This window comes from Peromyscus maniculatus, chromosome 5 (assembly GCF_049852395.1).
Source record: "Peromyscus maniculatus bairdii isolate BWxNUB_F1_BW_parent chromosome 5, HU_Pman_BW_mat_3.1, whole genome shotgun sequence".
Taxonomy (NCBI): domain Eukaryota; kingdom Metazoa; phylum Chordata; class Mammalia; order Rodentia; family Cricetidae; genus Peromyscus; species Peromyscus maniculatus.
Genome location: NC_134856.1, coordinates 139,353,118 through 139,377,966, shown reverse-complemented (window position 1 = coordinate 139,377,966; position 24,849 = coordinate 139,353,118). Strand labels below are relative to the sequence as shown.

The window sequence follows — 24,849 nt, the reverse complement described above, 5'->3', positions numbered from 1 at the left end:
GACACAGACTGAACCTCAGAAACATCTGACTGAGGAGGCCTGAAACAAAATGTGCCCTTTTAGAAGATCTTGTGCTTTTGACATCTGTAGGCACACTGGGTGGGAGTGAGGTGATGGTTGGTGTTGGGTTAAGACAAGGATGTAGTAACCATCTGCTCAGTGTCTTCAACATGCCCTGTACAAACCCGATATAAATATGTATCAGTTAATCACCACCCTTGGCGGTAGATGTTTTTACATTACTTTAGAAAGAAAGAAACAAGTTAAGTGACTCATCTCAAGTTGCAGAATGGTGATACTAGTTTTTAGTACTCCAATGTGCATCTTAGAATATTGAAATATGCTGGGTAGTGGTGGCACATGCCTTTAATCCCAGCACTCGGGAGGCAGAAGCAGGCGGATCTCTGTGAGATTGAAGCCAGCCTGGGCTACAGAGTGAGTTCCAAGAAAGGTGCAAAGCTACACAGAGAAACCCTGTCTCGAAAAACAAAAAACAAAAAACAAAAAAAAAAAGAATATTGAAATATTAGTGTTTTTATTCCAATGAAAGTTTCCATTTTAAAACTTAATTTTTAAAGTTACGAAAACTTTTTATCTTCATAGAGAGCTATATTCTGCATTAATACTATAATGCTGATAAAGGTATACTTCTGAGCCTCTGTGGAATAAATGCAAAATACAGTAACAGCCTTAATTGTTTTTTAAATAAGTTCATTAGGCTGCACACTGATATTTAATACTATATGAAAAACACTCAAAATGCTAGCATTGTTAATTTTTCTATTATCATGGTAAGTGGCAAAGCTGTCTTACAATTGCAATATGAGAAACTGCAAAGGGCTTGGGGTCCAAGCTGGTGGGACCTATGTGTACAGTGTTAGTTCATGATTTCCAATGAAATACAGTGAGTCAGTGCAGTTTCCTTCATCAGAAAGGCTTGCATGACCGAGGATGGCAGAAATGGTCTTTTCTAGGGAAGATCCCCCAATTGGCCATCCAATACCAGGTGGTCAACTCTGACATCATATACATACAAGTAACATTATACAGACTGAGCAGTTGTATTTAAATATTTAGAAATATATATGTATATGTATATACACATATGTAACAGCAATTAAAGAAATGGAGATCATTAATTTGAGAGAGATTGGGGGAGTGCAGAGAAGGTGAGGGAGGGAAGGGAGGAAACAATGTAATTATATTTTAATTTCAAAAACTATATATAAGAAAAATTCTCTAAGGAGCTGGTAAGATGGCACACTCCTATACTCCCAGCATTCAGAGAGCTGAGGATTATGCGTTCAAGCGCATCCTGGACTATTCTCTGTCTGATGGAAATAAGATGTCTTGCATGGAGATAACATTGTCTCAGTCTGATAGTGTGTTTTGCAGTGCAGGCAACAGTCTGACCGATGCTGGTGCACAGACTGACTTTGAATAGCACTGCTATAGGCGGCACCATTTCCATGAATATTTAGATTAGAACAGAATATGTTTATGTCAACAATCCATTGCTATAATAAAGATAGTAATTACTTAGGACCTGCATAATTCATTAATAACTTCCTTAATTTTTGTTTGTTTTTTTATGAGTTAGTCTTGCTTTGGAACCTTGGGTAGCCTGGAATTTCCTATGGAGAACAGGCTGGACTTGAACTTGTGGTCATCCTTCTGTTTTTGCCTTCTGAAACTAGGATAGCCACCACTCCCCATCCCCTGAACTTCTCACAGTGCCGTGATACAAGTGGCACTTATATGTGTCATTTGTTTGACTGGGATTAACTTGTAACATGCTGGTGTTTAATACTACTATAAACACTTGGAAAACGTGAGCATGTTTTAGTGCTGCTAACAGATCATTATAGACGTAATGGGCGTTCAGGGGAGATGACCAGTTTTGTTCAAAGGTTCATACAGTTGAATCAGAAAAATAAGAGTGGAATATTGTGTAGTCATGTACAAAGCAAGAAGTTTTAGAACTCCAGGATCCATAGAAAAGGGAGGGGATCCATTTACAAAATATGTCTCTATACATCTGATGAACTTGTCATGAATAATTTGCGTCATGGAACAGGACAGGTAGCTATGGAGTCTAGGATAACATAATTTATATATAAACTCAGTTTGTGTTGTTCTAATTATACACACACATGCACATACACATACACACCACACACACATTGTGTGTGTTTGAGATAGTGCCTCACTCTGTAGCCCAGGCTGGCCTGGAATTTGTGATCATCCTGCCTCAGCCTTTTCAGTGTTGAGATTATAGGTGTGAGCCTCTGTGCCTCTGTGTGTGTGTGTGTGTGTGTGTGTGTGTGTGAGAGAGAGAGAGAGAGAGAGAGAGAGAGAGAGAGAGAGAGAGAGAGAGAGACTGTGTCTGTGTTTGTGTGCAAGGGGCTTGCAGACTAGGCGGTAATTAGAATACTTCATGCCATATATATTTTAAATTAGAATTCTTCATAAAAACGCAAAAGAGGTTGTTTCCTCTGATTGTCAATGCAAGTTTCATCATTCTTTGTATATCTGATGGAAGTACAATGTTTTCTTCAATTACAAAATTAGAAGTGAGAGATCCTATCTCAAAAATTTTTAAAAAGAAGGGTAGAAAAGTAAATGTGTTGGTGAGCCTGTCAAAAATAAATGTAAATAAAAAATGGCCGCCTTACCATTGAATATTGTGTTATCTGGAAATTGTGGTAATATATTGTGTACCCTAATAAACTTTGCCTGAAGATCAGAGAGACAAAGGAACAAGCCACTGCCACCTCTCACCTCGAGGACTCTTGAGTCTGAACAGCCTTCAGTTCCCGTATCTTCATGCCTTACAAACCTTGCTCTGCCCCAGCCACTACAAGTGTGTGTGACTCCCAAGTACTGGGATTAAAGGTGTGTGCCACCACTGCCTGGCATCTATGTTTAATCTAGTAGCTTGTTCTGTCCTCTATTCTTCAAGCAAATTTTATTAGGGTACACAATATATCACCACAGGAAATGAGAGAAATACTCTTTCTCATTCTGGAATATTCCATGTGATTCCAGGTCTTACAAAAGAAGCAGCAGGATAGTAAGAAGTTGGCATCACTGTCCATCCAGAACGAGAAGCGTGCCAGCGAACTGGAGCAGAATGTGGATCACCTGAAATACCAGAAAATGCAACTGCAGAGAAGGCTTCTCGAAGAGAGCGAGAAAAAGAAGCACCTGGATGCAGAGATTAAGAGAGACCAGCAAAAAATCAAAGTAATACTGTCCATACTTCCTGCTTAGCATTGTGTGAAATGGTGATCCTCAGGCTAGAGCAGCCCGTGCCTCCCTCAGCTGCTCTGTGCCGTGTCTCTCGCCTTGCCTGAGTCTCAGCACTGTCCTATTCCTGCAAAGCTTGCTCAGCCACACAGTAAAACCTGTTGACTCAACTCTGAGTACTTTCTTGAAGGTTCTGACATCACAATAAGTCACAATGATAAAAACTCTGATCTTTAATTAAGGATGTCACATTTTTAAGCTTATGAAGCTCACTTTCTGCACAGTATTACTTGTAAAGGGTGGCTCGTTTTCAGAATGCTTTGACACACATTGTTCCTGCTGCTGTGTGGGAGAAGGTCCAGGTAGAGTGGTGGCATCCCCTGCCAAGTGCGAATGGCCAGTCTGTGCACCCAGTGGGGATATGGAGTGGAGAGCTGGAAGGGAACATGGGTCAGCCTGGGACCTGGAGCCGGGCTGGCATGTGTTCAATCCCAGCTTTCTCTATTCCTGCATGAGATGTGTGGAGAAAAGCATTGGCCCTCTGGATTTGTTTAGTTTTCTCTAAAGTTGCCCTCATCACACTTAGCTCCCAGGACTCTTTGGGAAAGAAGTGGACAGTCCTAAAAGTACTCCCTAGCTGTGTGTGCCAGGCTTTGCTCTGTTGAAACAGCAAACAGAATCCAAGGTTGCAGCACAATTAGAAACTCCCTAGGATTTTTTTAAATTAAGACTTCTTTCTAGAGTGGTTTTAGAGTCTCGGGAAACAAAAGATACTATCTGTTGCTGCAACACATAGCTTCCTCCATTGTCAGCACCCCCAGATTAGATATATTTTAACATTGGTTGTAATCTGCTTTCAGACTATTTAAAATCCAACACAGAACCTAATTATGGAACTTAAGTATTTGCCCATTCTTAAATTTTTTTTGTTGTAAAATTTTTTATTGGGATATAATTTCTTTACAATGGGTTTTGATAGATCATTAAATTTTATTTTTAATTTTTGAATTTTCATTTTTGCACTTATTTTTCTGTATGTGTGTGTATATGTGGGTGTGCATGTGCCACAGAGTGCATGTGTGGAGGTCATGGAACAAGGTGCAGGAGTCTGTTCTTTCCTTCCACTTCTCCTGTGTGTTCTTTGAATCCAACTCCTGACGTTAGGCTTGGTGACAGGCACCTACCGAGCTGGCTTGTTAGCCCTGTCAATTTTTATAAAGTATGACAAAATGTATGTAATGTAAGACTTACCATCTAACCCTTATAAATGTTTAATTCTGTGGCATTAACTATATTCACAGTGAGGCGAAGCCGTCATAGTTTCTAAAACGTTTCTAAGACTTCAAAGAGAAACTCCATAACTATTAATAATAATTCTCTGTCTCCACTTTCCTTCAGCTTCTGATAAGCTCTAATATTTATTTCTTCTCTGTGAATTTCATTTTCTCTGTATGTCTTGTAAGTGGGATAATTCATCCGTTGGCATCTGGCTTATTTACATAGCATGTTTTCAGAGTTCATTGGTGTTTTTAGGATTTGTCAGATCCTCACTCTCCTCACTGGGACATTGAGTGCAGTAGCATCTGTGTGTAGTGCCAGCTCCTGAAGCAGAGACAGGGTGGTTTCTTGACAGTTTGAAGCCAGCCTGAGCAACATAGCAAGACTCTATCTCCATCTTCCCCCAATAGGGTTTTTCTATGTAGCTCTGCTGTCCTGGAACTCACTCTGTAGACCAAGCTTGGAACTCACAGAGATCTACCTGCCTCTGCCTCCTGAGGGCTGGGATTAAAGATGTGTGCCACCATGCCTGGCCTATTTAATCATTTTTAAATTTTTATCCATCAGTGGATGCTTAGGGTGTACATTTTACTATTGTACATAATGCAACAAGAACATTGGCGTGGTATTTGCTGCCTTTTTAATTTACAAGTGTTGAAGTTCTTTTAGCTTTTTGAGGAGCTGCCAGTAGTTGGTTTTCTGTAGCATCATTTTGCATTCCTACCAGTAATACAGAATAGACTTATCATGATGTTTTCTTTTTTTATTTATTCTTATCTTATACATTACATCCCAAGTGTAGTTTCTCTACTCCTTTCAACCCCCACCCCCAGCTCCCCCATTTCCCTTCAGAAAGAGCAGGCCTCCAAGGGATAGCAAACGAAACAGCATAACAAGTTATGATAAGATTAGGCACACCCCCTCATATTTAGGCTGTATGATGAAAATGAGGGTCCCAAAGGTGGGCAAAAGAGTCAGAGACAGCCCCCACTTCCGCTGTTGGGAGTTCCACAAGAACACCAAGCTGCACAATCATAACATATATGCAGAGGACCTAGCCCAGACCAATGCAGGCTCCATGATTGTCTCTCCAGTCTCTGTGAGCCCCAATGAGCCCTGCTTAGTTATTCTGTGGACCATGATCTTGTGTCCTTGACTCCTCTGGCTCCCACAATCCTTCCTCTCCCTCTTTCACAGGGTTCCCTTGGCTCTGCCTAAAGTTTGGCTGTTGATCCCTGCATCTGCTCCCATCAGTTGGTGGAGGAAGCCTCTGATGATGATTGGGCTAGGCTCCAGTCTATAACAGACTAGCACTAGGAATTGTTTCATTGACTTTTTTTTTTTTTTTTTTTTTTTTTTTTGCCAGTGTTTAGTTCTATCCTAGGTCTATGGGATATCCAGCCTCTGGTTCCTGGCCCTCCAGGAAGTGTCAGACATGGGCTCCCTCTTGTGGTGTGGGCCTCAAGTTGGACCAGTCATTGGTTGGCCACTCCCACAAGTTTTGTACCACCATTACCCCAGCATATCTTGTAGGCAGGACAAGTTGTAGGTTGAAGGTTTAGTGGGTAGGTTGATGTCCCAGTCTCGCCACTGGAAACCTTTTCCTGGTTACAGAAGACGGCCAGTTTAGGCTCCATATCCCCCCTTACTAGGAGTCTTCAATAGGGTCATCCTTGTAGATTCCAGGGAGTTTCCACTTCCAGGTTTCCAAATTGGCTCCCCAAGTGCCTTCTTAGTTCCAGTCTTCTCTCCCAGGACTCTCTTCCTCCACCCCCCACCCAATCCCTCCAGTTCCCATCCCCATCCAACCCAGTCTACCCTCGATATCTCTTCTATTTCCCCTTCCCAGGGAGAACCATGCATCCCCCCTTGAGCCCTCCTTGTTACTTAGACTCTCTGGATCTGTGGATTATATAGCATGATTATCCTTTACTTAACAGCTAATATCCACTTATAAGTGAGAACATACCATGTTTGTCTTTCTGGGTCTGGGTTATCTCACTCAGGATGATTTTTTTCAGTTCCACCCATTTGTCTGCAAATTTCATGTGGTCATTTTTGAGCTGCTGAGCAATACTCCATTGTGTAAATGCACCAGATTTTATTTATCTATTCTTCAGTTGAGGGACATCTAGGTTGTTTCCAGTTTCTGAGTATTATGAATAAAACTGCTGTGAACATACTTGAGTAAGTCTCCTTGCTGTAGGCTGGAGTATCCTTTGGGTATATGCCCAAGAGTGGTATAACTGGGTCTTGGAATAGATAGATTCCCAGGATTCTCAGGAATGGCCATATTGATTTCCATAGTGGCTGTACAAGTTTGCACTCCCACCAGCAATGGAGGAGTGTTCCCTTTGCTCCACATCCTCTCCAGCATGAGCTGTCACTTGTGTTTTTGATCTTAGCCATTCTGACAGGCTGAGATGGAATCTCAGAGTCGTTTTGATTTGCATTGCCCTGGTGGCTAAGGAGATTGAACATTTCTTTAAGTGTTTCTCAGCCATTTGAGATTCCTCTGTACTCCATTTTAAATTGGATTGTTTGGTTTGCTGATGTCTAGTTTCTTGAGTTCTTTATATATAGTGGATATTGGCCCTCTGTCAGATGTGGGGTTGGTGACTATGACATTTTCATACATGCACCTACTGTATTTGGATGTCTCCCCGCTCCCCTGCTCCCCTCTTTCACCCCATCTCACTCCTATTACTTCTCTTTCCCTTCCAATCTCACTCACTCCGCTTCTGCTTTCGTGTCTTTTTTGTTGTTACCCAGTGACTCATTTGGGTTGTCTACAGGAGCATGTCCTCATTACCAATGGCCACACCACTGAAGAAAGGTTTCTCCCTCCCCTGTCAACTGCTAGCTGCTTATAAATCCTTGTTGGGTGTAGGAGTCCATGAGTCCCTCCCCTTTCCATGGCAGGGTGTTGAAAGGTCCAATAATATGGGGTATAATGCTATTCTTTTTTTTTTTTTTTTTTTTGAGACAAGGTTCAGCCTGGCCTCCAACTCACTATGTAACGAACCGATGGCCTTGATGAACTTCCAATCATATAGGCTCCACTCCCTGAGTGCTGGGATTACAGGAATGCACAACCATGTCCAGTTTATGTGGTGCTGGGCACTGAACTCAGGACTTCCTGCATCCTAGATAGGACCTCAACCAATTGAGCTGCATCCTCATTACATCCCTGTAATGTTTTTGATGCACAATAGCTTCAAATTTTGAAGCCCACTTTATCTATTGCTTTTGCTATTAAGTCCAAGGTCATGAAAAACTTAGCTTGTATTTACTCACAGAAGTTGTGTGGTTGTAGCTGATACAGTCAGAGTGTTAATCTGCTTGGTGTCAGTTTTCCCATATGGTGTGATTCATGGGCCTGGCTTCATTGCTTTGCATGTAGAATTGCAGTTGTACCAGCACCATCTGTTGAGGACACCATTCTTTCTTCCTGATGGAACTGAAGAGGATGTTGTCAAAACTGAGTTTGGATTGGGAAATGGAAGAATGTTGGTTAAAGGGCACAAAGCTGGATGAGTTAAGTCTAGACATCCAAAGGGTAGATTACTGACGACAGTTAAAGAATGTTGTATTTAGAGTAAGCTGGATCTGATAGCTCAGGCTTGGAATTCCTGCGTTCAAGGGACTGAGGCAGGAGGATTGCAATTTCAAGGTTAAAATAGGCTACAGATTTATATCCTGACTCAAAAAGCTTAGCTCTTGGACTCTAGAGATTTGGAAGAGTACAGGCACAAGGTAGCACAACATATTCAATCCTGGTTCCCAGGGCTAAGGGACACAGAAGACAGGATTCAGGGTTAGCGTTAGAACAGAGGAGAATGTAAAGAGGGAGAAGTAAAAAGAGGGGATGAGAGATGATAAGGCAGCTAAAGGTGGGAAGGCAGAGGTCAGACCCAGAACAGCCCAGCGCCTGGGAGGTGACAGCCTGTCAGGAAAAGGGAGGAGAGTAAACAGGGTAAACAACTGGTCTGCTGACTTTGCGGGTCGATATTAAATGAGGGAGGTGTGGCCATGAAGGAAAGACTGTGTGCGTCGTCTGTGTTTGTCCTGTGCTGTGCTCTAGTGCTGGCCCTGACTATTTAACTCTTCATGTGAACGTGGGTGCTGCGCCTTCTCTGTATGGTCCCTAGTATAGCCTGGCGTGGGTGCTGGGCCTGTCTCTATGAGCCATTGGGATCCCTAGCCTAGGTCGGATCCCCACCTCATGGAATACTGTGGTTCAAATTTTCCCACTTTAGTTAGAGATATTCTCCAGCTCAAATCTCAGAATACAGTACTGTGACATTTGCTTTGGGTTTTCATAGTGAGGCATCCCAGGAGGGATCGTTACCTCTTAACTGTCTAGCTGCCAACTTGCTGCTTAGCAATGCTGTTTGAGTGCTGGGAGGAGAGGGTTTTCCTGGCATCCTTCCCTCTGCCAGTGCAGCTGCTGCAGTGCCTCCCTCCTCCCCTCCCCTTCTCCCTCCCCTTCTCCCTCCCTCCCTCTCCACTCTTTCTCGCTCTCCTTTAGAATGATCTCTGTGCAGTTTCTGGGGCTTTCCTTTTGTCCTGCTATGTCATTCGGTAGCCTGTGTTTGTCCCTGACCAGGAAGAAGGCACCCCAGTCAGGGACAAGCCCCCTAGGATACACTCTACACTTTCTCCACTGTTCTGTTTTCCAAAATTCCCTTTCTTCCTTCCTTTGCTACTGAAATTAGTGTTTGCCATTACCCACCGCCTCATAGGGCAGCTACTCTAACTGCCCTGGATACAGCCTGTGAGTGGATGTTATCTGACATCCTTGGGAATGTCAATTGCCAGTTTGTAGTGTTTCTAATTCTGTCTGTGTTGCTCGAATGCTAAACGGTCTTTTAATAAAAAATAAATAAATAAATAAATAAATAAATAAATAAATAAATAAATAAATAAATAAATAAATAAATAAATAACAAACCAGTACCAGATATTGGGGTAAATTCTGAAAGATCAGAGAGACAAAGGAACAAGCCACAGATACCTCTTACCTCTAGAACTCCTCAGCCTGAAAAAGCCTCTAGTTCCTGTCTGCTTGAGCCTTATCTACCTTTCTCTGCCCAGCCCTCACTTCCTGGGATTAAAGGCATGTGGTGCTTCCCAAGCAAAGGCATGATCTCTCAAGTGCTGGGATTAAAGGCATGTGACTCCCAAGTACTGAGATTAAAGGTGTGTGCCACCACTGTCTGGCTCTGTTTCTCTCCTAGACTGAGTCAATCTCACGTAGTCCAGGGTGGCTTTGAACTCACAGACATCCAGATGGATCTCTGCCTCCTGAATGCTAGGATTAAAGGTGTGTGCCACCACTGCCTGGCTTCTATGTTTAATCCAGTGGCTTGTTCTGTCCTCTGATCTTCAGGCAAGCTTTATTAGGGTACACAATATATCACTGCAGTCTCTGTTGTAAGCAACTCTGAGTCTTGGTCTACATTCTTCCATTGGTGTAAGGATCAGACTATGGTTTGGGGTTTTGTGTAACACAACCATGGCTTACCTCAGACATAGTGCTGTCTAAATCCATGCTATAAACCGTTGAAATGCAACTCTACCTGTAACTTAAACTTTCACACGCTTTGCGGCAATTATTCAGTATAGGTATTCCAGACAAAGAAACAGATTACTCCAAATGTAACATTATATTGCTTCCTATAAAACAGAGAACCATGCTCAGTCCAAAAGAATACCTTGGCATTTGTTTGGAGATAACTTTTAGTCTGTTTATCTAATTTATACTTGTCTAAACCATCCAGAGCATAGAATGGCTTGTTCATGGGCTCTTCTTCTCTGTTTTGTCTTGGGCACACTAGAGTCAGAACCCAGGGTCTTTTGTGTATGAGTCATGCACTGGGTGCCTGAACCACGTCTCTATGGCTAAGATTCAGGTTTTGTTTGGCTTTGGAGTGTGTCTCTGTCACTGAGGCTGGCCTAGAACATGCGTTCCTTCTGCCCCGGCCTCCACAGTGCTTTGGTTGCAGTCATAAGCACCATGCTGAGCTTATGCAGGGAAATACGGGAGAATCTCTGAAATCGTGGGCTGTGTTGTGACACTGGGCTGTTTACTTATCAGCACCTGTTTCCTTCCGACATGGAGTTCACAGTAGTCCTGTTCTCACGGTGTCACTGCAAGGGTTACATGGGGCAAGCTTTCTTGTTGGACTATTTTGGATCACCAGCCTACAAATATCAACATGGAGACTTCCATTTAATTATGAAAGCTTGGCCTTTACTTAGGCTTGCCCCCAACTAGCTCTTACAGCTTAAATTAATCTGCATTCTACCATGTGGCTTTTTTTTAACCTCTTCCCTATTTCTATATGTCGACTTGTTCTGCATCTTCTGGTGTCTCCTGCATGCCTAGATTCTTCTTCCCAGTTTCTCTCTACCCAGAAGTCCCACCTATACCGGTGCCTAGCTATTGGCCATTCAGCTTTTTATTGCATCAATCACAGCAACACGTCTTCCCACAGTGCACAAATATTCCGCAACAGTTAAATACTATAATTAAGTGGTTGGTTTTTTTCAAGTCCGGTACAAGGCACCAGTTTCACCATTACTTTATATTGTGACAGGAATTAGTTATAAAGAAAAGGCAGTAGTTTCTAAAGTAGCACATGGGAGAGATGAACAGGTATTGTGTAGGTTCACCTCCCAGGTTAAGGTGCCTTTGCTCAAAGGAGGTTTCTTTCAGTGTCCTGAAATTCCCCGGTGTGACAGGGTAAATTATGACTGTGAACTAGAGCCAAAGGGGAGGTTCTCTGAGAGTTCAGCTTTGCGCCCCCATCCATGCTACACTAATGCTGCAAACAAGGTAAGCACTTAAAACACTTGTCCACTCAGCTTGTGCTGAAACACAAGCATTCCCTTTATATCATTCTTAGTTCTCTGGAATAAGAAGGTCCAGTCCATCACCTTCCCTATATTTCTTGCCCTTGATGGCATCTCTGTATCTGGTACCAGAGTGTGTGGGTCTCCTGCTGCATCCACAGAGTTGAAGATACTGCTGACTAGAATCTGGCCTGCCTTAACCTGTTAGCCCAGGCTCTTGATGATGGGCCCCTGGCTGGAGTAACTTACAGGCTGCTCTGCTTTAGAGCATGACAATGCTTTTATTTCATCTTTTCTCCAATGACATTCTAAACTGTGTCGAGGCCACTGAGTCTTTTTATCTAATTTGTTAGCCCGGTCTTTCCCTGCCTTCAGCTTTGTGTCCTTAATGACTGGCCGGCATGCTTTTCCACTTAGAATACACACCAAATGGTACCAAGAAGTCCGTCAGTGTCTCCTAACTGTGCCTGTCTGCTCCTTCACAGAGGCTGAGCACCCCTGTCCCCAGGGTTAGACCCCTCTGCTCCCCTGAGCCCTTTCCTACCCTGTCTGTGCCAGAACTCGGGAGAGGCCAGTTGCAGCACAGATCTTTGTTATTTCTGCTCGATCATTTCACGCCCAGAACTCAGATCTTTCCGTTTGCTTCTTTGGTGATGACACTCCTGAAATGATCTTTGAGAAGCAGTTTTTATTTCCTTATACATTTGCCACAGCCCAATGCTTTTGTAAAGATAAACTAGCAGAAAAATGAAGTAAAATTATGCTAATAAAAGCCACCACCCCACACACACTTTTGATTGCTTTCTATACTTGTTTGTCTTTGTGACATGATCTCAGTACGTAGCTCAGTCTGGTCTCAAATTCATGGCTGAGGGTCGGGACAGGTGTGTCCTGCTACTGTGCCTCGTACTCTTTTTTAAAGTATCTCATTATGTATCCCTGGCTGTCCTGCAACTCACCATGTATAAAACCAGGTTGAATTCACCACAGAGATCTGCCTGCCTCTGCCTCCCCAGAGCTGGGATTAAAGGTTCACTTAAAACACACACACACACACACACACACACACACACACACACACACACACACACACTATTGTTGTCTAGGTTGGCCTCAAACATGTGATCCTCTTATTTCAAACTCCCAAGTAGCAAGATTATAGGCATAAATTATGCTCAGATCAGCACAAGACTTAACTGATTGAAGTCAGTAGGTAAAGAATTATGAGGTGGAATTGCTATGAAAGTGACCGAACACTTTCAACCTCTATACTTACCCATTGTCGATCAGTAACAAATCCATATTTAACCAAATATCTGTTCAAATCTTACTCTGAAAATGTAAATAATCCTTAGGTCTCTTGAAGTCAAGGCCAGGCCCCTTAGTCTCTTCCTCCCTGAATCTCTTCTCCTTAGTTACCATCCAGCACGTGGGAACCATTTTATCCACACCCTCCTTCCTGACTGCAGGTGTCAGTGGTGGGGGACACCACGAGCACTGGCCTTCCTGATTCAGTCCTTAAGACGTAAAAGAAGCCAATGAAGTTAGAGACTGCTCTTTTCAATGCTTTGTTCTGTCTGATCTTAAGCTACAGGCTCCCATTTTAAAAATACTTACTATTTTTAATTTTGTATATATATATATATGTGTGTGTGTGTGTGTGTGTGTGTGTGTGTGTGTGTGTGTGTGTTTATGTACATATGAGCACAGGTCCCACAGAGGTCAGAGACATCTGATCCCCTAGAGCTTGAGTTATAGTGGTTGTGAGCCACCTGACATGGGTTCTGGGAACTCAACTCAGGTCTTCTGCAAGATGAGCACCCACTCTTAACTATCAAGCTATTGTTCCAGCCCGAGAATTACTCTGCACTGGAAAATTGCATTTCTACTATAATAAGTTCAGATACATCTATGGCAGGTAAGTATCATGGGTGACTGTGAGGGTCACAATCTCAGAAAGGTAGAAAAGAAGAACACAGGGAAATTTGTAATACAAAGAATGAAAAAGATTCAGTTTTGTTAGTAAACCGACTTTATTTCCTTAAAATTAAAATGACCTCACTCATCTTATTTTTGCTCTTGTAACAAGGAATGTGAATGCTAAGAAAATCATTCAGAGGCTGTGGGTGTAAACTCAACCGAGCACACTTGACAGGCATGCGGCTCTGGGGTCTGACCTAGCGTTGGAAAGGAAAGGAGCAGTGGGAGAAGGGAAGAGGAGGGAACAGAGAAAGAGTGGTCATCTGCATAGTTAACGCGACGGTAGCGGGTAGGGAAAGTGAATAAGGCATTTTGATTTCTCTGTATGCAGGAGCTGCAGTTAAAAACAGGACAAGGAGAAGGTCTGAACCCAAAGGCTGAAGATCTCGATGGGTTTAACTCGAACAGAAGAAAAGGTCCTTTTGCAAGTGTGGACCAACTCCAGGTTGGTCAGCTCTGTTCAGTGTTTCTAATGCTCTTCAATTTTGATGAGAGTCTAAGTACAGGTTAAAAAATGGCAGATTCTGAATAAAATCTTCAGATATTAGATTTTTTTTGTTGCTTGTTTGTAAAATGTCTCATATTTCTTTCAAAAATTTTTATTAAATTATTTCTCATCCAGAAATGTGTTATCTTCTTATGTTGGCAGAAATGATTTATTTGAATATTGTATGAAATACATGTTATAATACTAGATTATATTTATTCCCATTACAGACAGATTTATTCTCAGAGAGACAGGTATATTTCTAAAATCTAGAACTCTACATTCAAACAGAATCAAATTATGTATGTACTATAACATATTAAGGAGTATTTTAGTGTCATATTTTAAAAAATAAAACCACAACCCATAAACTACTTTCCAAGGTCAAAGAAATTGAAAATATTTATTTAAGAAAAACAGTATACTTAAAATTGTAATCATATTCAGAATACAAATACATCTATTTAAATTTTGAAAAATATTTACATTTTACCTATTTTAATAGTAACATTTAGAGTATGAATGTATTCCCACAGATACCATTTGCACTCAGAAATATTTTCAACAATTGTAATTGTCTTTTTGTCTACTGGAAACCCCACTCACAGTTGAGAAGTGCTGTAAATATTAACTTAATTGGACTTCCTAAGGCCTTTTCCTGGGTCTAGGCTAACTGAAGTATTTGAACACTTCCCACTCCTGGTAACTGCAGGGCTGCTGCTCCTGTGGGCATCAGTGTTGGGTGGATTGAATGCTCGCAAGGCCAGACTTCACGGGTCTGTTGGGAGATTAACTGGCTTTGCGCCTTAGTTGCCTTGGCCTCACTGCTCTCTCCTCTCGTGTGTTTTTTGTTGCCTCGTTTCTAGTTGTTGTTGTTTTGTGGCAGGGTCTCAGGTAAGCCGAGGTTACTCTGAAATTTTCTGGAGTGCAAGATTACAGGCTTGGGACACCATGTCTGCTTTCTCACTCTCTTAATAGATTTCCAGTTCTTTCTGTGCTGTGTTGACTTCTCTATTTATTTGTTGTTTTAGTGCCTTTAGTGACATTTCAGTGTGCTTGTGATAGGATGTATCTTAGTCATGTTTTATCTATATTTGACTTGCTTCTGGTTGTGTTAACAGGATACTAATACACTTTGCATATCCTTCCACCCTTTTGTTGTATTTTGCAGTATTTGAAATTAACAATCTATAAAGTAGATTTGTTTTTTCATGGAGTATTTATTCCAGTGGATGACTGAATAAGACATTTATTTACTTACTCATTTGACCTTGTATCAGATACCATCTGCAGGCCAGGCAGCACGTCCGAAATGAATCATAGAGAGCTGAAAAGTACTGCTCATGGAGTCTTTCAGGTAGCTCAGGTTGGAGGACGGCTGCTTCAAGAGAGCCACGGTGGAAGCATGGCCTCCAAACGTGTGGAGATGCCCAGCCTGGCTTTAACAGATGTAGAGGTGGAGATGCCCAGCCTGGCTTTAACAGATGTAGAGGTGGAGATGCCCAGCCTGGCTTTAACAGATGTAGAGAAAACTAATGCCTTTGCCAGGCAAAAATAGCTTGAGTAACACTGTAGGACAATAAACTTTAACTCTCTACAAAACAACACAGCAACATGTTAACTAGAATCATCAGAGCCAAATGGGAAGATGAATAATTTTAATGTTCATTTTTTTAAAGTTCTAGCCATTTAAAATGATAAGAGTCTTTATGGTAGGGGAGAAACAAACCACAGTATTTCTTTTAATGTAGAAATTGGATGAGCAAAAGAAATGGTTAGATGAAGAAGTAGAGAAAGTTTTGAACCAACGCCAAGAACTAGAGATGCTGGAAGAAGACCTGAAGAAACGTGAAGCCATCGTCTCTAAGAAGGAAGCCCTGCTACAGGAGAAGAGCCACCTGGAAAATAAGAAGCTGCACTCTAGTCAGGTATCCTGTTTGTCACTTTATTCTGCTTCTAGGATATTTTCTCTCTAAAAGGTAAATCCGGAGCTGGATAAATGGCTAAGTGATTAAGAGCACTGGCTGCCCCTCCGGGGTCCTAGGTTTGATCCCAGCACACACATGGAAGCTCACAACCACGTATATACAACTCCTGTTCCAGGGGGTCCTCTTCTGGCCTCCTTGGGCATCAGGCATGCACATGGAACACAGACATACATTCAGACAAAACACCCATAAACATATAAAAATTAGAAAGTTAAAAAGGTAAATCACAACCTTAGTAAGTTGCTTTCCATCCAAGGGTGAGGTCCTGAGTTAGGATCTCAAGAACCCACACAAAAAGTGGGGGATGGAAGCAGTCACTTGTAATTTCTGTGTTGGGGAGGCAGAGATGGAGTTCCTGGGGCTGGCTGGCCAACATGGCCAAATCACTGAGCTCCAGGTCCACTGAGAGACCTTGTCTCCAAACATAATGTGCAAAACCCATTGAGGAAGACACCTGATGCTGACCTCTGGCCTTGAAACACATGTTCACATACATGGACACACAGACACACAGACACATAAAGATAAACTGTAGTTAAAAGCCAAAGCAAAATTATTATTCTCAGTGTCTTCTGCTGCTTTATCAAATGATTGACATCAAAGCATTGCCGCTTTCAGGTAGCATGTTCCATAGTCTTCAAGTGTGACTTATTCTCTTTTATTTGGTGGTAAAATATATAGAACATAAGATTTACCTTTTAGTTTTGTTCTTTACCAGTGTCTCGTATGTAGCCTGGTCTGGCCATGAGCTTCTGCCTCAGTGTCTGTTGCTAGGTTTATAGGAATGTGCCTATGGTCATGGTCAACTTAAAATTTACTTTAAAAGACATTTTTTTTGAGTTTACAATTCAGTGGCATTAATACCTACAATGTTGTTGAACTGTCACAACTATATATTTCCAAAACTTTTTCATTCCCCCAAATAGAAGCTCTGTGACCTTCCACAGTAACTCTCTTTCCCTCCTTCCTGTCACCCTCCATTAGTGATGTCAGAGGGTATTTTAAATAGATTGTACTACATGGTATTCTACAGTGGGCATTTGAAAAATGTTATCCACATGTCACTGCCACCCAACATTAGAGGGTTACAAGATTCATATAAAAAGAAAGAGGATTGTAGAATGATGGTTAGGTGTTTTGTTTAATTATAAAGACTTGAATAATATCATAAATACTTTTCCTGCAGGACTTAGACCTTAGGAGCCAAGTCATGAAGTAGTTTTATGAACAGGTTTGCCTTAGTCCCAGATTTTCAGAAAGGGATGATTGTGGAAGTGAAAGCAGCAGGAACTGTTTCTTGACTTACCTGCATGTATTTTCACTAATAGCATCTAAAAATGAAGCTGGCTTGTCAGACTTGAAAAGATAATTTCACTTAGAGCTGGCATTGGGTACAGAGAGAGTCCACACCTGTGACATAGGACAAAGGCTCAGTGGCTCACATGTCAGTAAGCATCTAGACCGGAGAGTCCAAACTGATCATGGTGTGTTCTTAACATTGCTCCCCCGGGACCTGTGTGTGACTCTGCTGTCACCCATTGCTAGTCTAGTTGTCACTGAATACAGGGTTTGGGTGGCTACTCTGACAAACATGATTCTTGATGGCACATCCAGGTAACTGCTTAAACTGTCAGGGTCAAGTTATAGAAACTATCCCTCAAAATATGTAAAATAACAGCAAAATCTTAACAAATCAAAATTACAAGGGAATGATAGAAGAAATTACCTGTATCTTTAAGATATGTTTAGTTACAAAAGAGAGAAGAAGAAAGTAAGGGTCTGTGGAGTAAAATATTATCTTAAAGTTTACTTTATGAGATGGGAAAAGAAAAAGCATAAAACAGCTGCTTTCTGATTTTAAAGAGCTGTAATTTTTTACAAAGATTTTGTTTCTTAAAATTAGGTGCATATGTCTATCTGTCTGAGAAGTATGTGCAGTGTCCTGAAGAAAAGAGTGTAGCTAGAGTTACAGGTGGTTGTGGGCCACCTGTTAAGGGTGTTCAGAACCAAACCTGGGGCTTCTGCAAGAACGGCACCTGGTGTTAACCACTGAGCATCTCTCCAGCCTTGAGAGATGGAATTTTAAGAAGCAAGAACACACTGAGATAAATAGGAAGTATAAATGAGTGAAAACCACCTTAATACTTTGAAAATTTTAACAGACTTGAGACTATTATCCCACTTGATTCTTTTCAGAAAAAAAAGGCATTAAAAGATTTCATTTTTTCTAGTGTTTGAGGAATATTTACAAGACTTTGATGATATGCATTTCAGACAAGGACCATGGTAGGCTGAATACTTATCTGAAATGACAGAAAAGAAAAATGCATTGCATACAGTTAACTCAAGCCAAGCATACATTTATTTAGTACCTGTAAATCTAGCATTCCTGAGGTAAGGTAAGATGATTGGAAGTTCTGGGCCCATTGGGCTATATATCATGTTTAAGGCTAACCTGGGCTACATAAGAATACCCTGCCACAAAAGAAACAAAAAAATTAAAATACTTCACTGACCTGCAAATAAGAGCTAAAAATTTAAAACTATTAGGAGAACACACAGTCTGGACTGCAGCCATTTTATAATGTAATTTTTTAAGATTTATTTTTATTTATATGCATGTGTCTACATCTATGTATGTGCCCACAGAGGCCAGAAGAGTGTTGGATCCCTGGCGTTGAAGTCACAGGTGGTTGTGAGCCACCTAGTATGGGTGCTGGGAACCAAACCTGGGTCCTCTGTGAGAGCAGTAAGTGCTCTTAACTTCTGACTCATCTCTCTGGCCTGCTTTGTGACTTTTGAGTAGTGATTTCTTGGATATTGCACCTAAAACACAGCAGGAAAAGAAAAAACAAATAAATTGGACTTAATATTAAAAATATTGGAGATTTAAAAGACATGATCAGGAAAGTAAAAAGATAGCTTACAGAATATAGGAAAGTATTTGCAAATTTTGTATTATCTGCTAAGAGATTGAGAAAGACTTAAAATTTGATAATAAAAGAGTAACCTGCGTTCTCTCTTACCACTTGGGAGGTTGTTGAAGTAGGAAGATTATATAGCATAATCTTGTCTAAAACAAAAACAAAATAAATATGACCTAATTAAAGAAGAAAGGATCTGAAAAGACTTTTTTCCAAAGAAGAAAAGTGAAAATAACCACATAAGAAAACAATCATAAGTTAGCCATCAAAGTAATTAATACAAAGCACAACCTTCAAAGAGATCCCGCTCACTGGGGTGGCTATAATTAGAAAACCAGATTGGAAGTATTGCTGAGGGAGTGGGGAAGAAATGGAGCATTGTCTACTGCTGGTGGGATTAGTATGGTACAGTTACCTCGGATAACCATCTTGGAGTTCTTCTAAAGGTTAAATATTCAGATATGTTGTTAACCCAGCAATTCCTTAGGTATATATTCAAGAGAAATAAAGGCACATGCCCATGTCAAAACTTCAAGGTTCATGGAATCATAGCTAAATAATAGAAACACTACAAGTGTTTATCAGCTGATGAATCAATAGGCTGTAATATATTGAGTATTGGTATTAGAAAGCAATGAGGCATTGATATCTGCTACATACGGTGAACCTTGAAGATACACGTTAAGTGAAATAAGCTAGTCACAATGTGTATTGTGTAATACTCTTCCTGAATAGGGGATTCCAAAGGAAGTAGAATAGTGGGTGGTCGCCTTGGCTAGTGAAGTGAGGTGAGATTGGGGAAAAATGGAGTGACTTACTGAGTCTTTATTGAAGGGTGATGAAATGATTCTAAAATGGATTGTGGCAGTGATTGCATAATTCTGAATATACTAAAACCCTACATGAATTTTCTTATTCAGAATACCTACCTATAGGCTGGGTGGTGGTAGTACATGCCTTTACTCCCAGCACTCAGGAGGAAGAGGCAAGCTGCTCTACAGAGCTAGTTCCAGGATAGCCAGGGCTACACAGAGAAACCCTGTGTCAAAAAGAAAACAACAACAACAACCAAAAAACAAAAACAAAAACAGCCACATGGTGGTGGTGCACTTGGGAGGCAGAGCCAGGTGGATCGCTGTGAGTTTCAGGCCAGCCTGGTCTACAGAGCGACATCCAGGACAGGCTCCAAATCTACACAGAGAAACCCTGTCTCAAAAAGAGAAAAAGAAAAACAGAATAACTGTAAAGCCAGGAAAGGACTTAACAAAAGCTGCATGATTACTCAGAGACTGTCTGCGAGATGGAAACAACAGGTGACGCCCAGAGTTTAGGACAAAAGATGAAGGCTTGAGGGAGACCTTCAGCCCCTGCCCTGCACACACCTTTAAACACAGGAACAGCGGTAGAGAAATGCAGTTCACTTACAGCATCAGAGTCAATGTGGAAAGCAGGAGTGAGGCATAGGATGGAGCAGAACATAGTTGGCAAACTTCTTTTCTCACGGGATGCTTTTTCTTCATGAGGTGGCAGGCATTAGTTAGAATGCCCCACAAAGGGAATGCATGGAGGTCCACATGCAAATTCTGAGGTATCCCTCTTGTAACTTTGGCTTAGACACCAACATGCTGCCAGCTGGAATTACACTTCCAGCAGCCCAGCACATGTTTTTAAGTAGTCCCTGCAAAAGTAGAAACCCTTATATTTAGGATCCCACATGATCCTCTCATCACATCTTACCAGCTCTTGTTTGCTTTTGCTCATTTGTTTGTCTGAGACATGGTCTTACTATGGAGCCCAGGCTGGCATAGAACTTGAGGTTCTCTTGCCTCACCCTCCCATGTCCCAGAAGTGCTGAGATTACTGTCACTATTCCCAGCAGTCTTAAGAGCTAGTAAATTCCTAACTCATGCAAGTGGGGTTTTTTTCGGGGGGTGGGGATGGTGGTACCATAGCATGCATCTGGAAGTCAGAGGACCCAGTTGGGTATCAGGTCTTGCCTTCCAGCTTATTTGAGTCAAGGTCTATCTTAGTCACTAGTGGGTAGATGAGGGTAGCTGGCCCACAAGCTTCTGGCAATTTTCCTATCTCCATCTCCCATTTTCCTATGGGATGCACTGAGATTAGAGACAAGCTAGTGCATCCAGCTTTTATAACGGTTCTGAAATCCATTCAGGTCATCAGGCCTGCACAGCAAGTGCTTCACGCACTGAACCATCTCTCCAGCCTAGTACATGACTCATAAATGCTACCACATTGCTTGGCATGGTGGTGCATGCCTCTAGTCCCAGCACTGGAGAAGCAGAGGCAGGCGGAGTTTGAGGCCAGCCTGGTCTACATAGTGACTTCGAGGTAAGCCAAGTCTACATAATAAGACCCTTTCTAAAAATAAATAAATAGAAAAATAAATGCCACCAATGTTAAAAACAAGCAATAGAACTGAAGGAAAAAGGAACTGGAGGACACTAGGAATAGAACAAGAAGCTGGAAAAGCTTCAGGAAAGACTCATATCTTCAATGTGGTTTTTAAAAAAGATACTGTAACCATAAGACAGGAAGTACAGGACATTAATGACATGAACTATTAGGAATTGAAAGGGCAAACAGAAAAAGTTGAAATATTTGAGAGTGTGTTAAAAGAAAAATCACTAGAAAATAAAGGGGGAAATCTCAGATAAATCTAGGAAACCCAGCACTGAAGTAACAGGAAATCCAAAAAGAGGAGTCAGAGAAAACACAACGTCAAAGCTCCTGGGATGGGGAGAGGGTTCAGTGGGTAAGAGCCCTGCTACTCTTGCAGAGGACTCAGGTTCCATTCCCAGCCCCTGCATGGTGGCTCACAAACCAGCTGTGACTCCAGTTCCAGAGGATCCTATGCCCTTATCTGTAGCTGACATCTGTAGCTCTCAACATCATATTAGCCTTCACTTTCTCCCTTCTAGGAACACTTAGGTTCTGATCTCAGGTACATGCATGGTGCATGTGGTAGTGTGAAAGAAAATGGCCCCCAAAGAGAGTGGAGCCATTAGGAGGTGTGGCCTTTTGGAAGAAGTGTGTCACTGTAGGGGTGGGCTTTGAGGTCTCCTTTGCTCAAGCTGCTAATTTTCCCAGTTCACTTCCAGTTGCCTTTGGATCAAGATGTAGAATTGTCCAGCACCATGGCTGGCTGCACGCTGCCACACTCCCAGCCGCCATGCTCCCCTCCATGATGATAACTATCAAAACCTCTGAAACCGTAAACCACCACCTCAGTGAAATGTTTTCCTTTCTAAGAGGTGCCATGGTCATGGTGTCTCTTCACGGCAACAGAGACCCTAAGACAGCGCATATACATACATGCAGGCAAAACATTCATATAAAATAAAAACAAATCAATCTTAAAAAGAAAAGTTTCCCAACATAATATAAGATTCTAGACTGAAAAAGCCCATCAAGGAGCCAACACAAAAGCCTTGTGAAGGGTTTAGGTGACCAGAGGAAAACAAATCTTTGATACTCCAACTTGAAAAACCAGTCACTTGTCAATCTCAGGAGCCACTTTCTCCACTTAAAAGATTTGAAGCATCTTCAGATTCATGAGGAAAATGTTCAACTAAAAGTCCTCTTCTTAGTCCAAATTCCTAATTAGTATAAAGGTCGAGTGTTTCCTGTCAAACAACTGCACTTCACATATGAAAAAGGAACATGCGGCGTCTGAAGACATCACTCAGCATGGTCATGCAAGAAAAGAATTGCTGAGGTGGCTCAGTGGGCAAGGGTGCGGTCACCAAATGCAGTGTGACCCCAGGGCTCACCACCAAATGCAGTGTGACCCCAGGGCTCACCACCAAATGCAGTGTGACCCCAGGGCTCACCCCGGAGAAGGAAAACTAATACATGTAAAATAACAGATTATTGAATACATTTCCTGACAACTTTGATTAAATGAAAGTATGAGATTTTACAGGTCTGTAGAAGAGTTAGTTATAAGGTATAAAAAGATGTATCTAGTCGAAGTCTGACCATGTTTTACAGATATATCAGCTATGGATAATAGTCACAGGTTCCTAATGAGGTAAGTGAGTATCGATTTACCCAAAAGCTCTCATCTAACTTACAGTGGGAAAATAGAGGAGGGAGGACACAGAGAAGGGTGTGGGTGCTAAATTCTCGCACCTGTAGTAGACAGATAGTGTCTAAAGTGGGTTGTTTAGACAGGTGGGCAAACTATTAGAAGAAGCAACTAGAAGGAGTTAAGGAGACTTATTTTAGGAAAGGTTCTGCTTTCTATTATGATATGATAAACTTTATGATAGTCTATATGTATGTTAGAAACCATATGGAAGTATATAATACAATATCTTTGCACATTGTTTTAAGTTATAATGGACAGCTCCATAATTGACCAGATTCTTATATTTTCTGACCATAATGAAATAAGAAAAAAAAGTATGCTGAACACACCAAATATTAGCCTCTAAAGAAATTGTAATGGTTTTACCATGTAATGAACTGAGGAGTAAAATAATAAAAGAAAAAGAAAAATACTGCCTCTCAAAACCTTTGTTTTTTTTAAAAAAAAAAATGAGTCTGAGTGTTTTGCCTGCATGTATAGTGCATTATGTGTGTGCAGTTCCCAAGGAGGCCAGAAGAGGGCACCAGATCCCCTGGAACTGGATTACAGACGTTAGCTGTCATGTGAATGCTGGAAACTGAACCCTGATCCTCTGCAAGAGGATCTTAACCACCAAGCCACCTCTCTAGCCCCCATAACTTCATATTTTGAAATGTATATAGATAGATAGGTTTTTCGGGACAGGGTTTCTCTGTGTAACAGTTCCGGCTGTCCTGGAACTCATTCTTTAGACCAGCCTGGCCTTGAACTCACAGAGATGCACCTGCCACCAACACCCAGCAAACCTATATATTTTTTAAGAACCATTAAATTTAAGATTTTAGAAAGTTTATGGAAGAAAATAAAAGATAGAAATAAAATCATTTAGTATCATAATGATGTTTTTCCTGTTTTCTAAGCTGTCTGAATTTCTTGTTAACTCTTTCTGTCTGATGGTTGTGTCCTTTAGGACCTAAGCACAGATAGTCTGAAAATATCAACTCGCCTGAACTTGCTGGACCAAGAGTTGTCGGAGAAGAGCTCACAACTTGAGAGCAGCACCGCTGAGGATAAAGTCAAGATCGCAGAACAGGTTCAGGCCCTCCAGAGAGAGAAGGAGCAGCTGCAGAGACAGAGGAGCATCATGGACGAAAAGCTTCAGAATGGTAGAGTGCTGTCCCCCAAAGTAAGTCAGTATTCTCTGGAGCTGGAGTTGCTGTACGATGGGTGATGTGGTGACCCCCTGGACTCTTTCCCGTGATCATAAACCTGATAAACCATCTCAGGACTGTGTCAGTAATGGGCTCCCCTGGCATCTGTTTGCTGCGATAAGCTATGCTTGATGAGAGGGAGGCAGAGACCTTCACAGAACGGCACCTGCATCAACTCTTGCTGGCATCCAGGCACTAGGGAACCAATACATCCCTTGAGCATGGCCTGCTCAGCTGTTTCTCACTTGACATCACAGATTACAGAAAATCATGTGAAAGCTTCCTTCTGTTTGTCTTTCAAGGAGAGCATATAACTTCTGTTTTTTTTTTTTTTTCTTTTTCACATTTTGGAGGGTATGCACTTGTGTGCATGTGCACATGCTGTGGTGTGTTTGTGAGGTTGGAGGACAATGTGGAGGAGTCAGCTCTCCCCTTTTTACCATGTGGTACTCAAGGGTCAGGTGTGGCCCTCAGCTCATCTGTATTCTGTGTATGTGTGGTAGTTTTGCTAGGTAGTTCACTACAGAAAACATGCCTGTGACATTAGAAGTTAATTCTTTCCTTGGAAACTTGACTGAGGATTCTCCACCATTCAAATGAAAAATTCTAATAAAATACCTTTTAGGTACAGTTTTCATTGGAGAGGGCATATAACTCAGCTATTTTTGTTTTTTGTTTGGCTTGGTTTTGGTTTTTTGAGACAGGATTTCTCTGTATAGCCCTGGATGTCCTGGAACTAGCTCTGTAGACCAGGCTGGCCTTGAACTCACAGAGATCCACCTGC

General features: G+C 41.6%; 1 protein-coding gene and 1 long non-coding RNA gene across 15 annotated transcripts in view; one reads left to right on the top strand and one right to left on the bottom strand.

Annotated features, from left to right (window-relative positions):
- The window catches only part of Kif27 (kinesin family member 27), a 96,408-nt gene that overhangs the window by 57,838 nt on the left and 13,721 nt on the right, over positions 1-24,849 (top strand). For all 14 annotated transcript variants that reach the window (XM_076573449.1, XM_076573450.1, XM_076573447.1 and 11 more), the window contains 4 exons: positions 3,049-3,246; positions 13,697-13,810; positions 15,604-15,780; positions 23,825-24,040. In XM_076573449.1, the coding sequence (XP_076429564.1) occupies positions 3,049-3,246; positions 13,697-13,810; positions 15,604-15,780; positions 23,825-24,040 (705 nt within the window). The remainder of the gene's footprint in view (positions 1-3,048; positions 3,247-13,696; positions 13,811-15,603; positions 15,781-23,824; positions 24,041-24,849) is intronic.
- On the bottom strand, positions 18,529-20,313 carry LOC121829647 (uncharacterized). Its single transcript, XR_006072710.2, has 3 exons — positions 20,190-20,313; positions 18,867-18,913; positions 18,529-18,666 (listed from the first exon to the last, which is right to left on the bottom strand). It is a non-coding gene; the product is annotated as an uncharacterized LOC121829647 (long non-coding RNA).